This window comes from Anser brachyrhynchus (assembly GCF_964034855.1).
Source record: "Anser brachyrhynchus genome assembly, chromosome: 12".
Taxonomy (NCBI): domain Eukaryota; kingdom Metazoa; phylum Chordata; class Aves; order Anseriformes; family Anatidae; genus Anser; species Anser brachyrhynchus.
In genome coordinates, this window is record NC_137707.1 from 21938405 (window position 1) to 21959275 (window position 20871).

A 20871-nucleotide genomic window follows, 5' to 3' on the forward strand; every position below is an offset into this window, starting at 1 on the left:
CGGGGGGGGGTTATAGGGGTGGCTTTTGTGAGAATATAGAAGCTGCCCCATGTTAGGTAAGGGCCCCCTGCTGACCAGAGCTGAGCCAATAAGTGATGTTGTTTGCGCCTCTGTGATAGCATATTTAAGACAGGGGAAAAAAAACACTACACCACACAGCAGCTGGGAGAGAGAGAGGATTGAGGAACAGCCTTGCAGGCACCAAGGTCAGTGAAGAAGGAGGGGGAGAGATGCTCCAGGCACCGGAGCAGAAGTCCCCTGTGGCCTGTGGTGAGGACTGTGGTGAAGCAGGCTGTCCCCCTGCAGCCCATGGAGTACCACGGTGGAGCAGGGTTCCACACTGCAGCCGGTGGAGGAGACCATGGTGGAGCAGGTGGACCTGCACTGACGGAGGCTGCGGCCTGTGGAAGACCCCTGCCGGAGCAGATTCCAGGCTGGACCTGTAGCCTGTGGAGAGGAGCCCACGCAGGAGCAGGTGAGCTGGCAGGTGAGCTGGCAGGAGCTGCTGCCCGTGGGGGACCCAGGTTGGAGCAGTTTGCTCCTGAGGGATGGACCCCCATGGTACGGACCCATACCTGGAGCAGTTCTTGAAGAGCTGCTGCCCGTGGGCAGCCCATGCCAGATCAGTTCACCAAGGACTGCATCCCATGGGAGGGACCCCACAGCACAGGGGACAAGAGAGATCGAGAAGGAGCAGCAGAGAAGAAGCGCTATAGACTGACCATAACCCCCATTCCCCTGTTCCCCTGCACTGTTCAGGGGGAGGAGGTGGAAGAGGGTAGATGGGGAGGAAGGTGCTTTTGCTTTCTTTGTTTCTCGCTTCTCTAGCTTGATATTAATAGGCAATAAATCTTACTATCTCCCTATGCTGAGTCTTGTTTTGCCTGTCACAATAATTACTGTGCAATCTCCTCCTTCTTATTTCAACCCTTGAGCCCTTTTCATCGTATTTTCTCCCCGTTCCTCTTTGAGGAGGGGGAGTGAGAGCGCGGTTGTGGTGGAGCTCAGCCACCCACCCCAGTAAAACCACCACACTTCCTCAAGTAGGTAGTTGCAGGAGTATCCCTGTATAGCAGGTAGATGCGTACTTGTCTAATCAGACTAAATTTTAAGAGTAAAATTAATTAAATAATTATATAGTCATTCATATCAAGTTATTGCAGCTATTTCATTGCTTGCAGAGTACAACAAAACATTTTATGCTTCAAAGATAAGAATAATTTAACGTCTTGCTTTTCATAATCTATTGCAGTTAAAAGTTGTTTTTAATAGAAGGAAAAAAAAGTGTAAGTAAATTCAGAGTTCACATCCTCTGATACTTACCTCTCACGCTTTTCAAAGTTATTTAATAACCTATCTAACAAAGTCATTCAAAAGCTCCTCAACCACACTAGCATTATTAGGGACTAAGAAAACAGACTTGACACTGAACTTACTGTCACTGTGCTGACTCATAGTTAGAGCAGTATAATCTGTACTTAGTAGCATACTGGAGCATAGTCTCACCGGTATTAAAAAGCTGTTAAGTTGATTTTTCTTATCCCTATTGTGAGGAAATCTCGATACAAGAATCATTTAGGTAAAAGATAGTGTAATTAAGATGAACTAAATTCTCAATACTTAGTTTGGAAATCAGATAAATAAAAGTTTAAGTAAAATTTAGAAGTATTATCTACGTTATTTCAAAAACAGCATTGCCTGGCTTTAAGGTAATAATTCTTGTTTTTATTATAGGTAAGGATAAGTGACTTACTCTAAGACATCAGGAAGAAAAGTCTCATCTCATCTCTTTTTCCTCTTGCTCTTTTGGTTTGCCATAGCTGAACATCGATCCTACCATTTTCTTTTTGTTAATGGGAATGTGGAGCAGGAGAAGAAAGTTTTAAGTGAAAATGTTCAGTTTTACTAACAATTCTGCATTGTGCACCTCTATACCTTAAATCCAAAACCATACAACCTTGTAGCAGTAACTATATATCCATTAACTAGTTGTAATACTATTACCTACTAGAAATCTATGAATGTAGGGAGAGGGAAGAAAGTACTATTGAACTTGAGAGTAAATTCCAACAGATTCCTCAATTTACACAGAGATGTGAGGTGAACTCTTCAACTGTCCACAAAAACAAATGGAAGTAAATCTGCTAAAAGATTCAATGTTTTAAATAAGCACTCAAAGAAAACAGTGTTTTGAAGTATTATTTTACTAGCTTTTTCTTTCCATCTTTTGGCACAAATCCAAGGCACATTAGAAAAATCAGATAAACTCATAAATTATTAGAAAAATAAACACATGACCTTCAAACTCCAAGTGTCCATATGTGCACTTAATGCACATTTTATCTCTTCAATTAAAAAGTTATTTGAAAAAAATCACCGGTATGTCCTCCAGCTTTGTACTTTGCCAGGCAGTTTACAGATATTACAGCTAAAAGGAACAGAATTATTCATACAAATATTTTATGAAATAAAATGCAGGCTGGATGTGATGAGCCAAGAATGAAGAATACTGCACTTAGAAACCTGTCTTGTGCGATTTACACATTCTCCTCCCTTAATCAAACAGTAGAAAATGAAGTCCAAATCCAAGCAGTCATCTCAGTTGCTTAGGAGCTTTCGATTCTTCAGTCTACACCTCTAGGAATGGTGTAATACCTGACCTATTCCAACAAGTGCGTACTGATATGAGAGGTACCTTTCAGAAATAGAAGTCTACCTGTTTAAGAAACAGTCCAGAACAGGTTTTTACGCAGCAGTTTTGTCTGAAGATGTTATCCAGGTTCAGAATCATGAATATTTGTGCATCTTTTTGAATGAATTGCTTTAGAGGAAGAAGAAAAAAAAAGTGTGTCCTTATACGTGCTTGCTTCTGCACATTTTCTAATTAGGCTGTGAACAGTGAATCTAAAGTTCAGGTTTGCAAGAGTTCTCTACTTTTCTCCACTGTCTTGGCTCTTAAAAAGAACTTCATCTTGCAGATCCAATACAGGGGAGCATTACAAAGAAATTAGCAAGGATTAGTTCCCTTCACATTAATAGCATGTATAAATGTCTAACACGGTGTCACAGATGTTACAGACTACTGTTTTCCCAGCTACTGAAATATACAGAAATATATACTATAATGGTTTGTAATATTACAATAAAAATAGAGACGTTTCATTTACCTCTGGCAATAAATAGCTTGTTATCCAATATATCTTTATATATATAAATATCTATATATTTATATATATTTATCCGATGTAGTGGTAAAACCTGAAAATGCAAAAATTATTTAAAGACTTCTAAAAACAAAGGGGGTGGCTGAAAAATACAATACAAGAATTGGTTTGTTTTACCGTTACATATAGTTTTTTTTAGTAAGTGCTAAGTAGAATAGGAAAGTAATTTTGTTGTCTGCCTCTCAGTACTTCCCTGTCGAGATCAGTAATGATCTGTCTGTGTATTTACCTCCAACATTAACAGAGGATTCAGTCTTCAAAAGTGCTAGGAACATTCTGTTTCTGTTGAAGAGTCATCCTTGTGTTCTGTTCTGAAGGCATAGCTGCAATCGTCACTGAATTCTTTGATATACAGCAAAGGGATATAGAAATTAACACCACCTAGTTCCTCAGCTTTTGACACCAAGTTTGCGCTTCCTTGTCAGTGTTTGGAAAGCAAGTCATCACAACAGTCTCTTGATTGTGAAATACTTGGATTTCTAGGGCTGGATAAACTATTGTCGTTGACATTCTCTGCTGAAAGCGGTACGTTAACAGTGTGTCTTCGGTGCATTAATTTACTCCTCTGAGGAGCTTCTAGCATGTCATCATGTTTCACAAACTCAGCACTGCATCCTGTGTCAATCATCTTAACTTTGCTCTGGTCCAGCGTTTCAACAGATTTTAACTTGGTTTTGTCAAAGCTTTTAATAGCTAACTGTGAGAACAGAAAAATGGTACATTAAAAGCATTGTCTAGTTTCTTCATTACAAAAATGTAAGTGAACATAGTGTTTCTTGAATGTAATTATCACATTAATTTCATGGTATTCTCAACAGTGAGAACACAGCCAAGGATTAGAAATAGCATACTCTGTAGGACAGATACTATCTTCAGTCTAGATGTGAGGAAGCAAGATGAGAAGAGACCAACCTGCCCCAGGCTACACATAAATCAGTACCAGAACTGAAAAGATAATCGAGGCATTTCACTGCATTATGCTAGTATGATCCCTAACTCTTCTGAATAGCTTTTATAATACGGGTCTCAAGGTACTGTAACAGCCATTTCTCTTAACATTAAGAAATAAGTAAGCAGCAATACAGACAGGACACTGCAGAACCGTGTACAAAAGCCAAACTGTCTGCTTCCAGATCCTGTCTGTCAGGGAAGACACCCCTCTACTGCCTCTTAAAGACTCTTTTTGGTTATTACAACTATTCTCATCTTCCGTTTCCATAATTGCTCCTAATTTTTCCTTTTCAAAGATGATGGCCTTCCTTGATTACTGGTCACTTTGCAAATGCTAACTAAGATTTAAAAAAAACAATAAGATGCCAAGTATGCTAATGACAGGTTTTCTAAGATAAGAATTAAAGGCAGAAATTATGATACCCTTTTACTGAAATAATGACAACATTTTTGAAAAAGTTTCAGAAGGACATTATGTATGACTAAAACTAACAATTCAGACCTGTATGGCTCGTAAATTCAGAGAGCCGTGACAGTCACACATAGTAAAAGTGCTACATATCAGTTGCATATTAGTTTTTTGACACCTGCTGTATTTGCATGACATACTGCCTTCAGTGATCCACAACTATAAAATTTAAATGCCATGTTTAATTAAGTAGTGGGATATTATCATTAATACTAGAAAGAACAAGTAAAATATTCAATTTTTATAACATTAATTTGGCATTCCCGAGGTTCTTTGCAAATGTTAAATCTCATAAGGGATCCATGAAATAGAACAGTATTCCGTTTCATAGATAGAGATGAGAGGCAGAGACTGCATTTCTAAGGCTATAATCAATCTAAGAATGGGCAGCTACTGAACTAACGTAGTAGACAACTGCTTACTTTGAACAGATTTTTTTCTTGATTTAGTGTGCTGAAATCGGTAAGCAAAATTTCCAGTCAGAGTCACAGCCAGTGTAAAGAGGAGGGAGTACATGCTCTAGGGGGAGGGCAGCATCCAGCAGTTACTACATCCAACCATAGATGAATTAATCACACGATATAGTTGTGATACAGCTGACATTGCAACATGTAGCTTGCTATTTCCCTTGCAAACACTCTCCTCCTAGAAGCAGATTTATCATACAAACCCCAATTTTAATTAACTGAAAGTTTTCTGCCCTGTCAATAGCACCTCTGCTTGGCTACAGCTATTCTCACAAGATGCCATTTTTCAAGCATTGGTACATCCTAGATTTTGCTGGACAAGAAAGAGAAAACAAGACAAAGAGATGAAGCCTGCAATAAGATACTTAATAGGTTTAAAAGGAAGAATAAGAACCTTCAGAGATGGTAGAGAAGCACCACTGAAGTTCAGACAAGGATAGAACATTAGCTTTTTAGCAAATAGGACAGAACTTTCAGAATTCTCTGACCACCACTAGTAAAGTTATACGTATCTACATTAATAGCAGATAAAACAAGTATTATACAAATAATTCAAGTAAGTGTTTCCTCTTACCTGATACAATAATTGATAGTCAAAACTGGGGACACTTTTGTCTCTTGTTATTGTTCTCCGTAAATGTTTCCCTCTAAAACACATTAAAAAAAATAAATTTATCTTCATAAAGAAACATACCTCAAGTCTTTTCACAAGTCTTGATCACTGAAAATCCACAAGGTGGCACTGTCTCAACATAGAAGGGCTACAACAATTTTTTTCTGCAAAATGACAGCCTGCTACTATTCCGTGTTTTATCGCAGAATATACATTGAAATTTAAAAAGATCATAGCAAAACCCAACCTCTGAGTGAAGCACTAAGAAGGTATTTTTAAAACAGTCTGGCTCAGAAACTCCTGATTTATAGTACACCAAGTAACAATGCAAAAACAATTTTAAATACATTTGCAAGTACTCCTTCACGGGCCAGGTTTTCCCCTCCCTCAAGTACAATAAATGTACTTCCAAGGAAGCTTCTATACTTACTTGTTAAATCTGTTAATTGATTGGACCAGTTGATGTTGTCTGCTTAAGGGATCATCGGCTTTCTCACATGGCTTAGAATTCACTAGGGATTGAAAAGAACAAGTAGATAAAATTACAGGCACACAAGATTTTTTTTTAAAGATCAGTTCTGAATGAAAAGTGATATCTACTGACATTTGATTTAAACTTTTACGGTAAAACTATAATAGTAGTAACTTGAATCAGTCACCATTTCTCTTTGGAAACTTCAAAGTATTTTATGTTCTGGGACAAAGCATTCTTGATCAGATTATCATGACTGGCCAAGCTTCTGAAGACCCTATATAATTCTGGACTTTCAAGAATCTTAATTCCAATTTTTACAAACCTGAAGTAACTAACACACACGTGCTACTCCACCTTTTCATCAATATTACTTAGTCATGCTTTCTACTGGTCTTTTTAAAGCTATTCCCATACTATCTGAAAGGACTGTTTCAGTCTTTGGCATCAGCATACAGTGATAAATTTTAACAAAATATTTACATTCTTTCCTCAGGAAGCAGACAACAGTTATTATGAAAAGTCTAACTAAAACTTGTGGATGCTGAAATGAGCACTACTTCTCCTTATTTTCCCTACTTCCTGGTCACACAGCCTCATTCCCTTCTTTCCACAGTTGTGGTGGCAGCAGACCCTTTGCTATGCTGAGTTATCCAGCTCAGCTCAAAAGTTGTTACATCTCTTGCCCCACGTTAGTGAATTATATCAGCTGGGAAATCCTCTGAGAAACTTCTGAGGCAGCGTAAGGAAGCAGTGAATAAAGAGAACCAGAAGCTGAGGGAGGGAGGGAAGAGGTGATGATGGACCAGGAGTAACACCATTTCTCTTCTAAGTGAGCCATTGCATCAGCTCAGCTGTGCTGTCAAACTAGTACCGTGTGTCTCAACATATTTGCTTAGACTGCACTATATATGCTGCCATTTATAGAAATACCTTCTTTTGCAAATCTTGCTTGTTGGCCTAGAAAGCTTTGTAGCTCTTAATTTCTGTCCCATAACCTGAGAGACAGTAACAAATTGAAGTATCACTCCCTAATCTGTTTTAGCGCAATAGAAATGGTAACTCCAGGTGATCTAATCTGTTTTACTTTGCACTGAAATGGACAAGAATTACATGGTTAAATGCTTTTGTATGTAAAATTCCACCCACCATGCACCAAACAAGTGAAAATTGAGTTTGTGGAAGCAAGTCTGCTGAGTTTAGTTATAGTATTTTAGGTGTTCCAGTAATAAATATGAAAAATAGTTTGTTTTCGTTAATGGTATGTAAATCATATTGCCACATATGAATTCCTAAATCTTGCTATTCATACCAGTGGAAATTGGACATGTACCTTTTTTTCTTATCTTGATAGTAGCATTCTGCTCATATTCCTTTTCTCTCTCTGCTGATGTAGGTACATAGCTTGGTGCTGTTTCCAGCAACTTAATGATATTTGAATTCTTAATTTGAAATTTTTCACCAGTATTAAAAAAAAAAAAAGGAATAAAAAGTACAATTTAGGATTCTAGTCTATGCAGAGCATGTTAACTGCCAAAATGAATTTAACAAACACAAAAGTACCTCTTTATAAATACGAACTTTAAATTGTATCAGTCTGACTAGGGACAAAACCAGTGTTCTCTAAGCTGCGCTGTGCCGGAATGCTTTTGTAGTCCTGGATTACTATTTTAAATTACACTATTTACAACTAAGATATTTATGATTAAATTATAATACACATACTGAAATTGATGCAATACAGAATTCTGCAGCCATTATGCTACACCTCAGAAGCTACTTAATGTATAAAGATAGGGATCATGCATCAAGTCATTTAAAGAGTGAAATAACGCTGTATAATCTAGTATTGCAGAACGTCTTTTTTTTTTTTCAACATCAGAGTTGTTGATGGTCAGATAAAAGGTATCAAAAAGCACAAAGGAAGAAACACAGTAGGTAGAACAAGAAGATTGCTGGCAATGTTACTGATGAGAACAAGGTGTTCATTTTCCTATAGCCCACGCATCTCTTCTGCTCACTTTGCCACTGCTGGCATGGATTTTAATGTCATTTTCATACACATATGTGCTTTCACTCTTTCTACACTCATCTTTCTTGTCTAGGATAATTTATTTTAGAAACACAACAAGTATATTGTACATAGGGCAACAAACAGACATCTTAGTCTTTATGTCATACAACTGTTAAATACAGAAGTCTTGGCTAATGATGGGCTGAAAATGTTGTGACAAACAGTTATATTTGTTTTCTTTCTTATATTATGCCTATGGAACCTGAAGAAAATCAAACCTTGGAAACAAACTTTCTGTACTCACCGGCTCAGCACAGTCTGCAGGGGTACAGTTCCTTTCATTCCTTATGTGCGTCATGGCACCATTCTGAAGCAGCAAGTCTACCAGGGCTTCGTTCTTCGCTATAACTGCCTCGTGCAGTGCTGTATTTCCTTTGGCATTAGAAAGGTTAACAGAAACTCCATGCTGGACAGCAAAATAAAATAGAAGTTATAAAGAAAGAGCAGCATAAAATGGAGATAGCATATTATTATTCTGTTTCTCTCCCCTTTCAGTTTCCATGCATCAATGAGAACAATACAACAGCAGCCTTGTGGCTGTATGCAAAAACAGAAAGCATATGCTAGCAATCACCAGCTGAACAATAAGCCACCTGGTCATATTATTTCCTTCTCTCTCACAGCCACAATTTCATGGATAAGCTCATTTCATTTTTTGCATGTATCTACTATATATTCCAAGTTTAAAAGAGATCAAAAAAAAATCACACAATGCAAAAAACCCTATGCAATATAGTCCTAAGCAAGAAAACCTGCCATCTGCCACAGAGAAGTTCCATAAAAGCAGTTAGCTGTACAATAGCAAAGTAATATTCATCTAATCAAAAGCTATGAATGGAGGGGGTTGATGGAAGTGACAAGAACAAATACTCTCCATTTTTTTCTGAGTAGTTTTGATGGAGAAATGCTTAAAAATATACTAATCCCGAGTACTACATAAGCACAGATATCACATACAAAAATACTATTTTGAACATTGTTTTCAGTGATCTTACCTGTAACAACAAGGCAGTAGTCTCGTACTGACCATTCAAGCATGCATAAATTAAAGGAGTATTTCCATATATATCCTTTTTATTTTGTTTAGCATTGTAATCCATCAGACACTTTACCACCTGTTGGAAGAAGTAACAACTTTTTAATTTAAGATCTAACCACGATCATGCAGTGAAAGTCCCTCCCACTTGTCTTTAAATATATATAGTTATTTTTTAACTTAGAATGAAAAAAGAGATGGAAAAAAAAAAGATTGGAGAAAAATCTCACCTTTGCCAAACAGAGGGTAAACATAAGCATCTATTACTATCATACCAGTTTTCACATTTTAGCTCATACTTAAAAAAAAAAAAAGGCAAGTTGAAGAAAGGCTAGAAAATAAAAAATACAACAACAAAAAATAAATTAATATTCATTAACCTACAAGTTTGTGTTGTATTCTTGTTTCCTTCTTGCTTCTGTAGTGTTTTGTCTCCCCATGAGCTTCACGATTCTCACTATTTTTACTCCTTGCATTTCTCAGCTCCTTACTCTTAAGCCACGTTTTGTGCATTTTCCTACTTCCAGTCTCCTATCTGCACCTGCTTTTTCCTGGTTGGTATTCTTCCTATCTCATGTACTTCCTTTCCTGTACTAATATCCTGCTCTCAATAGCTCATGCTTCTCCTTCATTGCTATTGCCTCCCTGACCTCAAGTTAGGGATGAGGTTATCAGCTACCCTAAGAGCTCACTTGTCCCATAATCTACTAAACGAGTTACCTTATTGAAAATATAGTAAATATTTAACAGCGTGGCAAACTGAAATTTCTAAGTCTATAGCATCAACAGATGCATACATATCCTCCTTGAACAGGAAGAAGAAAGGAAGGGAAAAAGAAAACATACAGAAAGATTCAGCTGCACAATGTATGTTTAAATGTTTGATTTAAGATGGTACCATTATTGGCAGCAAAATGGTATTTTATACCATTAAGATAAAATGGTTGCCTACTGAAACTGCTTCATTGGAAAGAGCCTGACAGAAGATTTTAGAAATGAAAACGAAAAAGCAAACATTGAATGAATTTTAACTGGTACTGGGTTAGTCTTGTTCCTAATTTAACAAAACAGCTTTTTGCTGGTGGTTAAATGTTAAATAGCTTTTATTTAAAGAAGAGGCTCAATTACCTGGAAGTGACCCTTCTGGCAGGCTAAGTGAAGAGGAACTGCATGTTTAGCATTCTTGGCACTGACACTGGCTCCATGTTTCAACAAGAGAGCGACAAGTTCAGAGTGTCCATGCAGTGCAGCCATATGCAGTGGTGTAAAACCATCTTGGTTTGAAACATTTACACCAAGTCCTTTACTACGGATCCTTGCAAATTTCTGTTGAGGAAAATATACAACAAAACTATATAATTAATCATGTTACTTATATAATAATACTTATAATAATATATAATATGTTATAATATATTATAAATATAAATATTTATAAAAATAAATAAAATAAATAAATAAAAATAAATAAAATTTATAAATAAATAAAAATAATAATAAATAATAAATAATAATATAAATAAAATAAATAAATAAAAAATATAAAATTTTATATTAAAATAATATGTTACTTATATAATAATACTTATATAGAAATTCCAGTCAAAGTATTTATGTTATTAAAAAGGGGCTAAAGCTGTGCAGGTTGAGATGGAAGTAAAATGCACATTTATTTTTTTAATGTAAAACTATAGCTGTTAGGATGCTGTTACATATGGAGAGTTGGTGTTAATATTATGAGTTATGTTTCATAAACAGACCCTCATGCTCTTGCAGAAAGACACTATGCACCTACTTGACTGCTACATGAAGTTCTAGGTAATACAGACAAAAACTGAAAATAAAATCAATTTTAGTCATATGGAAGTAACATTGGCCCAGAGCACAGACACCCCTGGGGAGTAAAGATGAGAAAACTACCTGGAACACAGCTTACACAGTACAGAAAATCTATTTTCAACTGCTCTCAAAAACTGTGTGGGTGCCTAATGTTCACAGTACTAGATAATCCTTCATTCTGCCTGTCCTCAGCATTCTTTTCAAATGTGTGCCTAACCAGATCAGTTAATAAGTTCCTTCTGCTTTTCATTCAGTAGGCAAGTAAATTCCACTGCAAGTGCTATTCCTTCCCCTGATACCAGTAAAACTTCAGTCTCAGGATCAGGCATCTTTATCACCTGACCTCTGTACTCAGAAGTGCAAGGACACAGGCTGTCAGAGAATAAACTACTGTGGGCATGTGAAGCATTTAAGGACAACTAGCATCCTCTTACCCTGCACAAATTAAATGTAAGGTAGCAGTGAGGAATTTAGAAAAACTTAATCCTTTTTTTTTTCCTGAAAATTTATACTTCAGTTTATTTTGCAATGACTTAGCCAGTTATGTACACCTTAAAAGATAGCAATTCTTCCTGACTGAAGGGCAAGTAACTGGTTACTTCCAAGAAGCTTGAATCATTCCTTATTTTTAAAATGTGTATTTTAAAACCTGTTTTTCCTCTACACTCCACGATAAATAAAGAAAAGGAAGTCTTTGCAATTTTATTTAATCTCTGAAGAATTTTTGGATACATCTTGTATGAAAGATCGTGCAATTAAAACAAGGTTTTATCAATGTTACATCGATTATAGGATTAGTAAATATTCCTTGCTAAACTGATTACTAACAGATAAGTAGATACTCCGACAGTTAGCAACATAAACTATAAGAGGACCAGAAGAAACTGAGGCTCAGGAAAGTATAGTTCCCATTTATTCAAAGGTGCTCAAACCTTAATGGCAGGAGTCCACGTATTCTAAAAGCAAACTGCGAAGTTTTTTCACTCCATTAGATTATCAAGCAAGCCTTTGAACACTTAATCCTGTGCCCAAACTTTTCCACAGTTTAGTTAAAAAGAGAAAATTTAATATCATCAGGTGAACTCTGCTTTGGTCTGTACATATTTTATTACTTTTTGGACAGAGATAATGGGTAATATGAATGCTGTTTCTCTAGAGCTAGAAGTTAAATTATATGAACACAAATTATTCTTTTTATAGAATGAATATTCCAACCTTTTGTGCTGGCCCACATTTTGAGCACTGGCACAATGGATGGCAGAATTCTGGTTTTGATGTACCGACTGTGTCATCTTCATCTTCCAAGTCTTCCTCCATCCATTCCAATAGATAACGTACCTGGTATAAAAAGCAAGTCTTTCTTTATAGAGCCCAAAGGTTCCACAGCCTGATAAATCTGCATATCAGCATCTTACACAAGCAAGATTTACAACCATGTACTTGTGAATAACTCAGGAAGACTATATATCTATTTCCTGGCATCATCTCCCCAAGGACAAATTTAAAAAATCAAATGTTATTGTTGACAAAGCAGCTAGAAAGTTCACCAAGTATAGCAGTGAAGTAAATTATAAATGACTTCCTGCTGCCTAATCAAGACTTCAGTGTTCACCTCTGCTCAAACCCTCCAAATCCTTTCAGCTGAGATGACGATTAGACCAAGATTTGTGTCAGCTCACATCAACATGAATTTTGTTTCATCTTTTGCTTTAACAAACATGAGAAGTGACAAGGATAATGATATTTACTGAATATCCAAACTTTGCAAGGGGACTGACTTTTCTTAGGCCTGTAACTTCGCAGGAGCTTGACAGTTTTACTTCTTCTTCAATGTATATTGCCTCCTTTTTAAGAGAGAGGCCCTTCAGTGAAGCTAGTTTTAGGATTCAGAGCATTCCTATGCTATCTTCCAGCAGCGATGCTTACTGCATTTCATTCTGACCTTAAATTCTATGCAACAACAAAAAAAAAAAAAAGGAAATACATTTTTACACTGAAATTCATTAATCCACTGTAAACTAAAGACATCTCAGAATTAGTAGTGACTGTATTAAGACTCCATTATTGCACCATCTGACCATGTTACGCCCGACACCAATCTAGTGTATCATTCTGGGTTTGTACTACGCTCAGTGAGGCAAGACTCTTCAACAGCCACTTTCCCCTCCTGTCACAACTCAGTACTGGTACTCTCATTATCCAAATGCACATCTCTCAATATTCTGATACCGGAGTCTCACCAAAAATCTGAACATGCTAATCCCATGCATTATCTCTATGATAACAGTGAAATAGCCTTTTTTTTTTCATTTGTGGTAAAAACATTGAACGTACATATACTGAAGTATCTCAGGAAATCATTCATAATCTCGTTTTGCCAGTTAACTTTATCATCTAACATCTCCTTTACATTTCAGAATAACACACTTTCTAGAATATATAGCAGAGCTAAATTGTACCATGTGCCAGACTTTAAGCTGTTCCACAGGAGTTCTTTTATAGAGAAGACTTTTCTTTTTCTTTTTTTTTTTTTTTTTTTTTGCCACAGTGTACTGCTGACCACCAAATCCAATCATTATGAATGAAAGACCAAAAATTGATGTTAAGCAGTATTGACTACTACTACACAATACTAACTTTTAGGGTCATATAAAGCTTTCTTACAAGCAACATACAATGGGCTAAGGCAATTCTTAACAATCTCCACCCACAATGGATCTATAATCATCTACCAATTCAGCAGCCACTAAACATATAAAATGTATAGCTTGAGAACCTCCCCCCCAAAAACTGCTACAGAACTCTGAAACACATTTTGAGAATAAAGCTTAACATATTCTAGGTAGATCCTCCCTCCATGCTGTCCTCATATACTTTTTTCCCCACTAAAGACACAGAAAATTTATCAAAGCAAGCTAAATTTTATATTCAAAATGCAGAATTGTTTGTCATTAGGTCAGCTAATTAAGATTAACAACATTATCTCCAATCTAAAGTATAAGTGCTTTTGAAGTTTGCAGGTGCTATGATGATGACACAGGTTATTTTCTTTGGCTTCCTGAACAATCACAGCATATTTTTTTATTTTATTTTATTAATCTTCCAGTTGCATAGCACTTTTTTTAATGCCTCCTCTTTGTAAAGCTCAACTGGCTGTCACAGTGGAAATCTACAACAGCGCTAAAGACCCTTCTGATGCTTCTGTTCCTATGGAGACAGACCTCAGCCATCAGAAGAAGATAATTTTTAAATAACCCTTTTTTTAATAGATATGCAAGCCGTAAACATGCCATCCAGTTGGACAGTCCTCATTACAATGAACAGTTTTACATGAACTTGAGTAATGTGGAAAGTACTGTAGTTAAAATGACTTGGGGATATGGAGTGAAAATTCTTGGTAGAAAATGAGCTCTACATGACTGTTTCTGAAGGAAGATACTTAGCAAAGCATTCTTCATTTAGTATTATTTACAAATAGCTTCCTCAATTTGAATGACTTAAATGTGAATATTCAACAGCCATTCTAAGACTCACCATTTCCAGATCTCCATCAGCAACTGCTCTGAGGAGTTTTTCCACCTATGTATGAAGAAAACAATTTATTTGCTTTGTTAATATTAAGCTGTACATGGAAAATCCTGTGTCCTTTATTAACCCTCTAAGCTCACGTAGTAGGATTAGTGCTGGCCCATTTCATATTTGTTAATAAAATTTTAAAGAAAAAAAAACTTCTTCCTTTATGAAATACAAAAGCTGTGAATATGCAGCCATTTGATGATCTCTGACTTGCTCAGTTAAACAGCATTTACCTAAACAAAAGACATGTAAGCTAATACACATTATTATTCTGCTTCAGCAGGAACCGACCATACATTTCTGTTGTGAACCTAACACTATAAAAAAATCTACTCAGGACAAACTCCTATGCTGATGAACACTACTACTGACTGGGCTCTTGCTGAGCTACTATATGCTACCAAAAGCACGAAGGATGGCAAGTTGTTTTATTTTACTAGACAACAAAGAACAGTTTAAGATCGATAAGATGCTTTCCAATTGCCCACTTCACATCTGCAGATTATTGGTTTATTCCTATATTAAAAACAAGCATTTATAAACGTAGCTTGATTGTAAGGAATACATTTGTTTTCTTACTTAAAATGTTTGATATTTAAATATCAAAGGGTATGCTAGGTTAGCACCAGCAAAAGCCAAACCTCTTCAACTCAAGACAGTTTTCCCAGGGGAGCAACAAGTCCAATTGAATAAAAACATTCAGGCCAGCTAACGTCTGAGCACACCTGCTTTGTGTAGGTATTCTTCTGCTTAGAGTTCTGCATGGAAGAAAGGGGCAAGTGGGCAGAGGGAACAAGGTGGTGCATCCCTGCAAAAGAGATGGTAATTGCTCTGCAGTGCACTGATGCCACTCCATTGATCCCTCCCTATTGCTCATGAAAGCAGGAGAATGAGATGTACTTGTCTCCGCACCTCTCCGATCCTCTACCTTCACATTAAAGAGTTGGGATCTGATCTGATACGAATGGCACAGTTGCCAGTGAAAGGTCATGGAGACTCCATTAACATTATCACTAGGCAACTTGTTTGGCATCTGCAGATTGTTGAAGAATCATTCAATAAGCTTTGGGAAAGACTGATTCATCATTATAGCAAATTATTCTAGTACTGTGCCATTATCACCAAAGATGCTGCTGTGTGAGCAAAGTTGTTTCAATATTAAGAAACACCATGCAAGCTGAAGATGTCATGGAGCTAGTCACACTTCTGTCTTTCTCTGGAAATGACTACTTTGTTCATTACAGCTGCATCTCAACATGCTTGTATCAAGTGTTCTGTATACTGTACAGAAAGATATAATTGAGAGCAATAAAATATTTTTACCTCCCACTGTTCCAGAAAGCATGCTACTATTCTTGGAGCAGTCCTTTTAGACAGCACATGTGACAGTATCACTCAGAGGAGGCATTATTATTCATAGAATAGAAATAAATGGACACACCTTGAGAGTTCATAGCTCTACTTATGTTACTAATTGCAACTTGTACATCAGTAACATTGAGCTTGTGTTTCACCATTACAGCACTTCAAGTAGTCTTCACTTTCCTGGAAGGGTGGGGAGGAAGGGAATTGCTTATTTTTAACTAAGTTGAACGTAGTCCACTTTAGTACAAACTAGTTGTTATTCTCATTATAACTCTAGCATATTCTGTGAATCAGAAATATTTATCAGACAGCTGATAGCAAAAAAAATACTGTTTTTAACTTTTTGAAAGGCACGAATGGACAAATTATTTATGATAAACTCTACATTTTGTGTAGAAACTATCAGCTTCTTTCTACAGCATTTCTGTAAAGAATTATGTCATTTATTGCTTTAATGTCAGGTTACAAATACCAACGATATTAAATATATTTAATAATGTTACATTTGGATAAACAGAATGGTTAGGTAGGCCCAGACATAGCTAACAGATGCAGAGCAGCCAACTCTGCAAGAACAGAAAGTGACTTTTAAGGAAACTTAAGAATCTTTCTGCAACCATGCAGAGTAGAAAGGGGATCTCAGAGGATCTAAATCTGAGCCAGTCATCTAAACTGCCTCTCTGGTAACAACAAAATAGAAGGCAGTCACAAACAACACCTGAGTCCAACTCAGCTCAAACAAACATCTAAGGTGTCTGAGATGAATTGCTCTCTGGAGGTACTAATTTCTCTCTACCGATTAAGGAGGAAAATAGGTGACTAAACGACTGTCTGTCAGGCATCTGAAAGTAGTTAAGCTGTATCCCAGCCTCTGCACATGTACACCTAAAACGGACAATATGTACTACAGAGATCTGTACTTCCCACAGATTTCCCTTGACACGGCTCCCTAATCATATAGAATAATGTCACCAGAGAATGTAAAGTTTTTCACAATTTTCAGGGGTCAGTGTTATCACACAGAAGATGCCTAAGACCCACAAGTTCCCCTAATTTATTTCCAGAAATAACAACTTCCTTGTTCTAAAAACTATCTCAGGCCCTAGCAGTGGAGAAATGTACAACATCTGTTATGCAGCTTATAGATGATTTATTATGAGTACTTTGGGTAAAATGTCTGCTACTTGCATTTCTCCATCTTTCCAGCTTGCTTTCTCCCTCCTGTGGAAGAATAGAACTCTCCTTTAAATATAAAAATAGATTAAACAGAAAGCCAGGTGATGATATCTACTGTAATTCACTTGCATACTCAGTTTTCCTGTTGCTGAACAGAATTTATGCTGAGAATTACTAGTTCCGACAAGAGGAAGTTCCAAATTTACATGCTTAGTTCTTTTACTCTCTGTTGTAAACAAGCCACATACAAGACAAGACGTATGCCATGACTGACTCATTGAAGCAAAGAGTTTAATTCATGCGCAGTATTGATTAATAAAGATTTCACTGCATTCCTTTAATTCATTATCTAAGCCTTGAAATCTGGAAAACCAACCTTACCAATTTCCTATACTTCCAGTGGCATTCCCTTTATGGAGATCTCTCAGGATTAGGTTGGTGTCTCTTTGCTTAGTAAGAGTAACAGCAGTGAGCCCATGTGAAACTTGGCAAACAGAAATGACCTAAAGCTGGATTACAGGAGGAGGTCATTAACCTCAAGAATATAAGGTGTAAACTGCTTGTAATCTTTTTCCCTGGCTTAAACTACAGTCTTAGCTCTCAGGAGTGATAAGTTTGTTCCCTCAAGGAAAAGCAAATCCTCGACCTAGTAAGTGTATATTAGACCTTATTTACAGAGCTTGACTCTGCACAAACAGGGAGGTACACTCCTACATTAAGGCTCTCAGAGTAAATGACACTGAAGCATGAATTAATATTGTCCAATCAAACTTTACATCTTTGAGTTTCTTGAAGATTTTTAGAAAACAGGAACTTTTGAAAAGAAAAAAACATTTCAACAGAAGGAAGAATTTCAATAAAGAAATTATATGGAAAGAAACAAAAATACTGAGAAGGTCATTTTGGAAAAAAATGGACCAGGAAGATCAAGAAAAAATAAACAGAAAAATATCAGGAGTGATGATATGACAATCTTGGGAAGACATAAATGGAAAGTATGGATTTGAGATCCCACACAAGAAAAAGCCAAGACAGAAAACTCAGAGAAGAAATCTTGGTTGGTACAAACAAAGCAAAACCAGTAAAAACATATGAAATATATTCAGTAGACAGTCTGTACTTCTTCACACTTCACAAAATTGATATCCTATGCCTATTTTAAAAACTTGTCCTAACATTCCAGTTTGATACATTGCTTGCCAGTATGCTTGTATTAGTTTGTTTTCTCTGAGAGATTCTGTAACCTAACAATAGCATTTAATTCTTGGTCAAGACAGCAAGGTCCTTGGGACTACTGACTGCCGTTATAATTATTTTAAAACTCAACAAAATCTCAAATTATGTCATTAACTGTGGTAAATTTGAACAACTACTCCAAACGAGCTTTCAATTTTTCCCCAGAAATATACAGCAGAGCAGTTGATAAGATAGAAAAATAAGTGTTGAGATACTAAGGTGAGAAGCACCTTAGGACAGCAGCTTCTCATTTTCCAAGCCTAAGAAAAGGCTACTTTCTGAAGAACCAGTTTAAAACAGAGTTGCAAAGTATCACTCTCCCAGCTTCCTTCACTTTGCTTATACCTCAGTCTTACCTCTTTATAACTGTTTTTTATTTCTTCTTGTCTTGTATCAATTGATGCTGATGACAAGCTTGAGACAGATGATCCTCTGCTGAAAGTTTCCACAGAGTGCTGAGGAGACCTAAGTGGTGACTTCAAGTTGGCAAAAAAGCAAACAGAGAAACTTACATTATCAGATTAAGCATGTTAAACACAAACAAGTTTAGCAACTTGTACTGGTTGTTACCTCAGAAGCACTCTGTCCCCTTTCAAACGTAAGATAGTTTAATTCCATCAGTGACAAAATCTGCATAAAAATATTAATAAAGAAAACCAATGTAACTCCACTGATGGAAACACAAATTAGCTGACAACCTAATACTAGTAACAGATTATCACCGAGCAAATTGAAAGTACCAGTTTACAATTTTATGGTCTGTACTACAGAGAGACTGCATTCATGCTATTAGATTTAAAATATGACCCTTCTTCCTCAAAGGCAAGCATACATTTCTACTTTATTCATACTAGACCACAAAAACCTGTTAACAGGTAAGCATCTACATGCCTGTGGAATTGCATCAGAAAGAACTCAAGCTGGAAGATAAACAGGAGTACCTTGGAATTTAATGCACACTGTAGGGACGTCTCTTTCATCCGGTTTTGAATATCTGGATTTGCCCCATTTTGCAAAAGCACTTCTATGATCCCTTGATAACCCCAACGAGCAGCTATATGGAGAGGAGTATCTCCCTTTTCATTGCCAGTATCTAATCTACAGGAACGAACATCATAGTAGACTAAAGCTTTGACACACTGGAAAAAAAAGGAAAGCCATCAATAAAATATAGTACCATCCCTCAATTCATGTAACATGGGCAATCCTAAACAGGTTGTTTTCACAGCTACTCATATAATCCTTTGCCTAAAAGGCAAGCTTTTATGGTTCAGTGCCATTAACGAAAAAGTTAAAATCAAATAACTAAATTTGCACAATAATACTATCTTTAATGTGAATGCGTAATAAAAATTGCTATGAACTACTGAATAAAGTCCTAATTTACAGCATTAAATAGCTACCCTCCGAATTTCTTTCATTTACTTTTTCAAACATGCAAGTTTAGTGCAAACTGGCATCACAGTTTAATTCCATTCCATTAGGATGTCCATTTAGTTTGTCACAAAACAATTACTTACATCCTCATGACCATAAGTGCAGGCTAAATGAAGCGGAGTATTTCCATTATTGTCTTGAACGTCAGTACTTGCCTTGTAATGCAATAAGAGAAGCTTAGGAGAAAAATGAAAAATAGACATTTAAGTAACTAAAAAATTAATGGACAAACAATTGCTACTCTGTATATTCCTTTAGGTTTCTAGCATGATGAAGCACTTCATGAAAAACTGTCTAGGTCTCTCCTGCTTCAAATAGTAATACAGTCCCTCTTGGCATTACTGCACTGTTTTTGCCCCACCCTGAGAACCAAATAAAAGCTGCTGCTTACATATTCAGAGTTGTCATTGAAAAAATGAATCACCTACTGCAGCGAACACTGCAACATATATGCTACATGCTAATTTACCCTATATATTAAGAGCCTACAGAAGTGAAGATAAATTAATTTAAGCAATAGTAATTCAAGGATCTTAGATATACAACGTTCAAGTACACAATAATTAACATACACAGTCTATCCTAAAAAGAATTTGAAGTCGTTTAATTAATCACAACGACTGCAGTGGCTCTTTTGCCTTAATCAAGAGCAGAAAGTTAACAGGCTCTCCATTTGTACTATGTACCAGAGGTTTGTATTAATAAAACAGATGAATTATCAGGCATACATACCTGCCAATTACTTGGTTATTATAAGTGGCAGAAAACCTTCTAATATAGGAAAAAATAAAATATGCAAATACAGACGCTGAGATTCTCAATTCTGACAACACATACAAATCTAAGTAAAACCTCAGAAGGCCTAAACGACAGTAACAGTAGAACAGCTTAGTAAGAGTCATACATTTATTATTTAGGTTAAGTATTTGATTTTAT

At 36.3% G+C, this 20871-nt stretch overlaps 1 protein-coding gene across 7 annotated transcripts in view; it reads right to left on the minus strand.

Moving 5' to 3' along the window:
- Positions 1-2188: 2188 nt before the first annotated feature.
- The window catches only part of ANKRD27 (ankyrin repeat domain 27), a gene marked incomplete at its 5' end in the record, with an annotated part of 63911 nt that continues 45228 nt past the window's right edge, over positions 2189-20871 (minus strand). For 5 of the 7 annotated variants that reach the window (XM_080552272.1, XM_080552270.1, XM_080552271.1 and 2 more), the window contains 13 exons: positions 2189-3921; positions 5686-5758; positions 6155-6236; positions 7530-7638; positions 8515-8676; positions 9266-9385; positions 10435-10632; positions 12361-12483; positions 14680-14724; positions 18855-18974; positions 19069-19128; positions 19440-19637; positions 20019-20111. In XM_080552272.1, coding sequence (XP_080408398.1) covers positions 3646-3921; positions 5686-5758; positions 6155-6236; positions 7530-7638; positions 8515-8676; positions 9266-9385; positions 10435-10632; positions 12361-12483; positions 14680-14724; positions 18855-18974; positions 19069-19128; positions 19440-19637; positions 20019-20111 — 1659 coding nt within the window. In that variant the 3' untranslated portion in view covers positions 2189-3645. Of the gene's footprint in view, positions 3922-5685; positions 5759-6154; positions 6237-7529; positions 7639-8514; positions 8677-9265; positions 9386-10434; positions 10633-12360; positions 12484-14679; positions 14725-18854; positions 18975-19068; positions 19129-19439; positions 19638-20018; positions 20112-20871 lie in introns of those variants that run through there. The other 2 variants (XM_080552269.1, XR_013938284.1) reach the window with 2 other exon arrangements.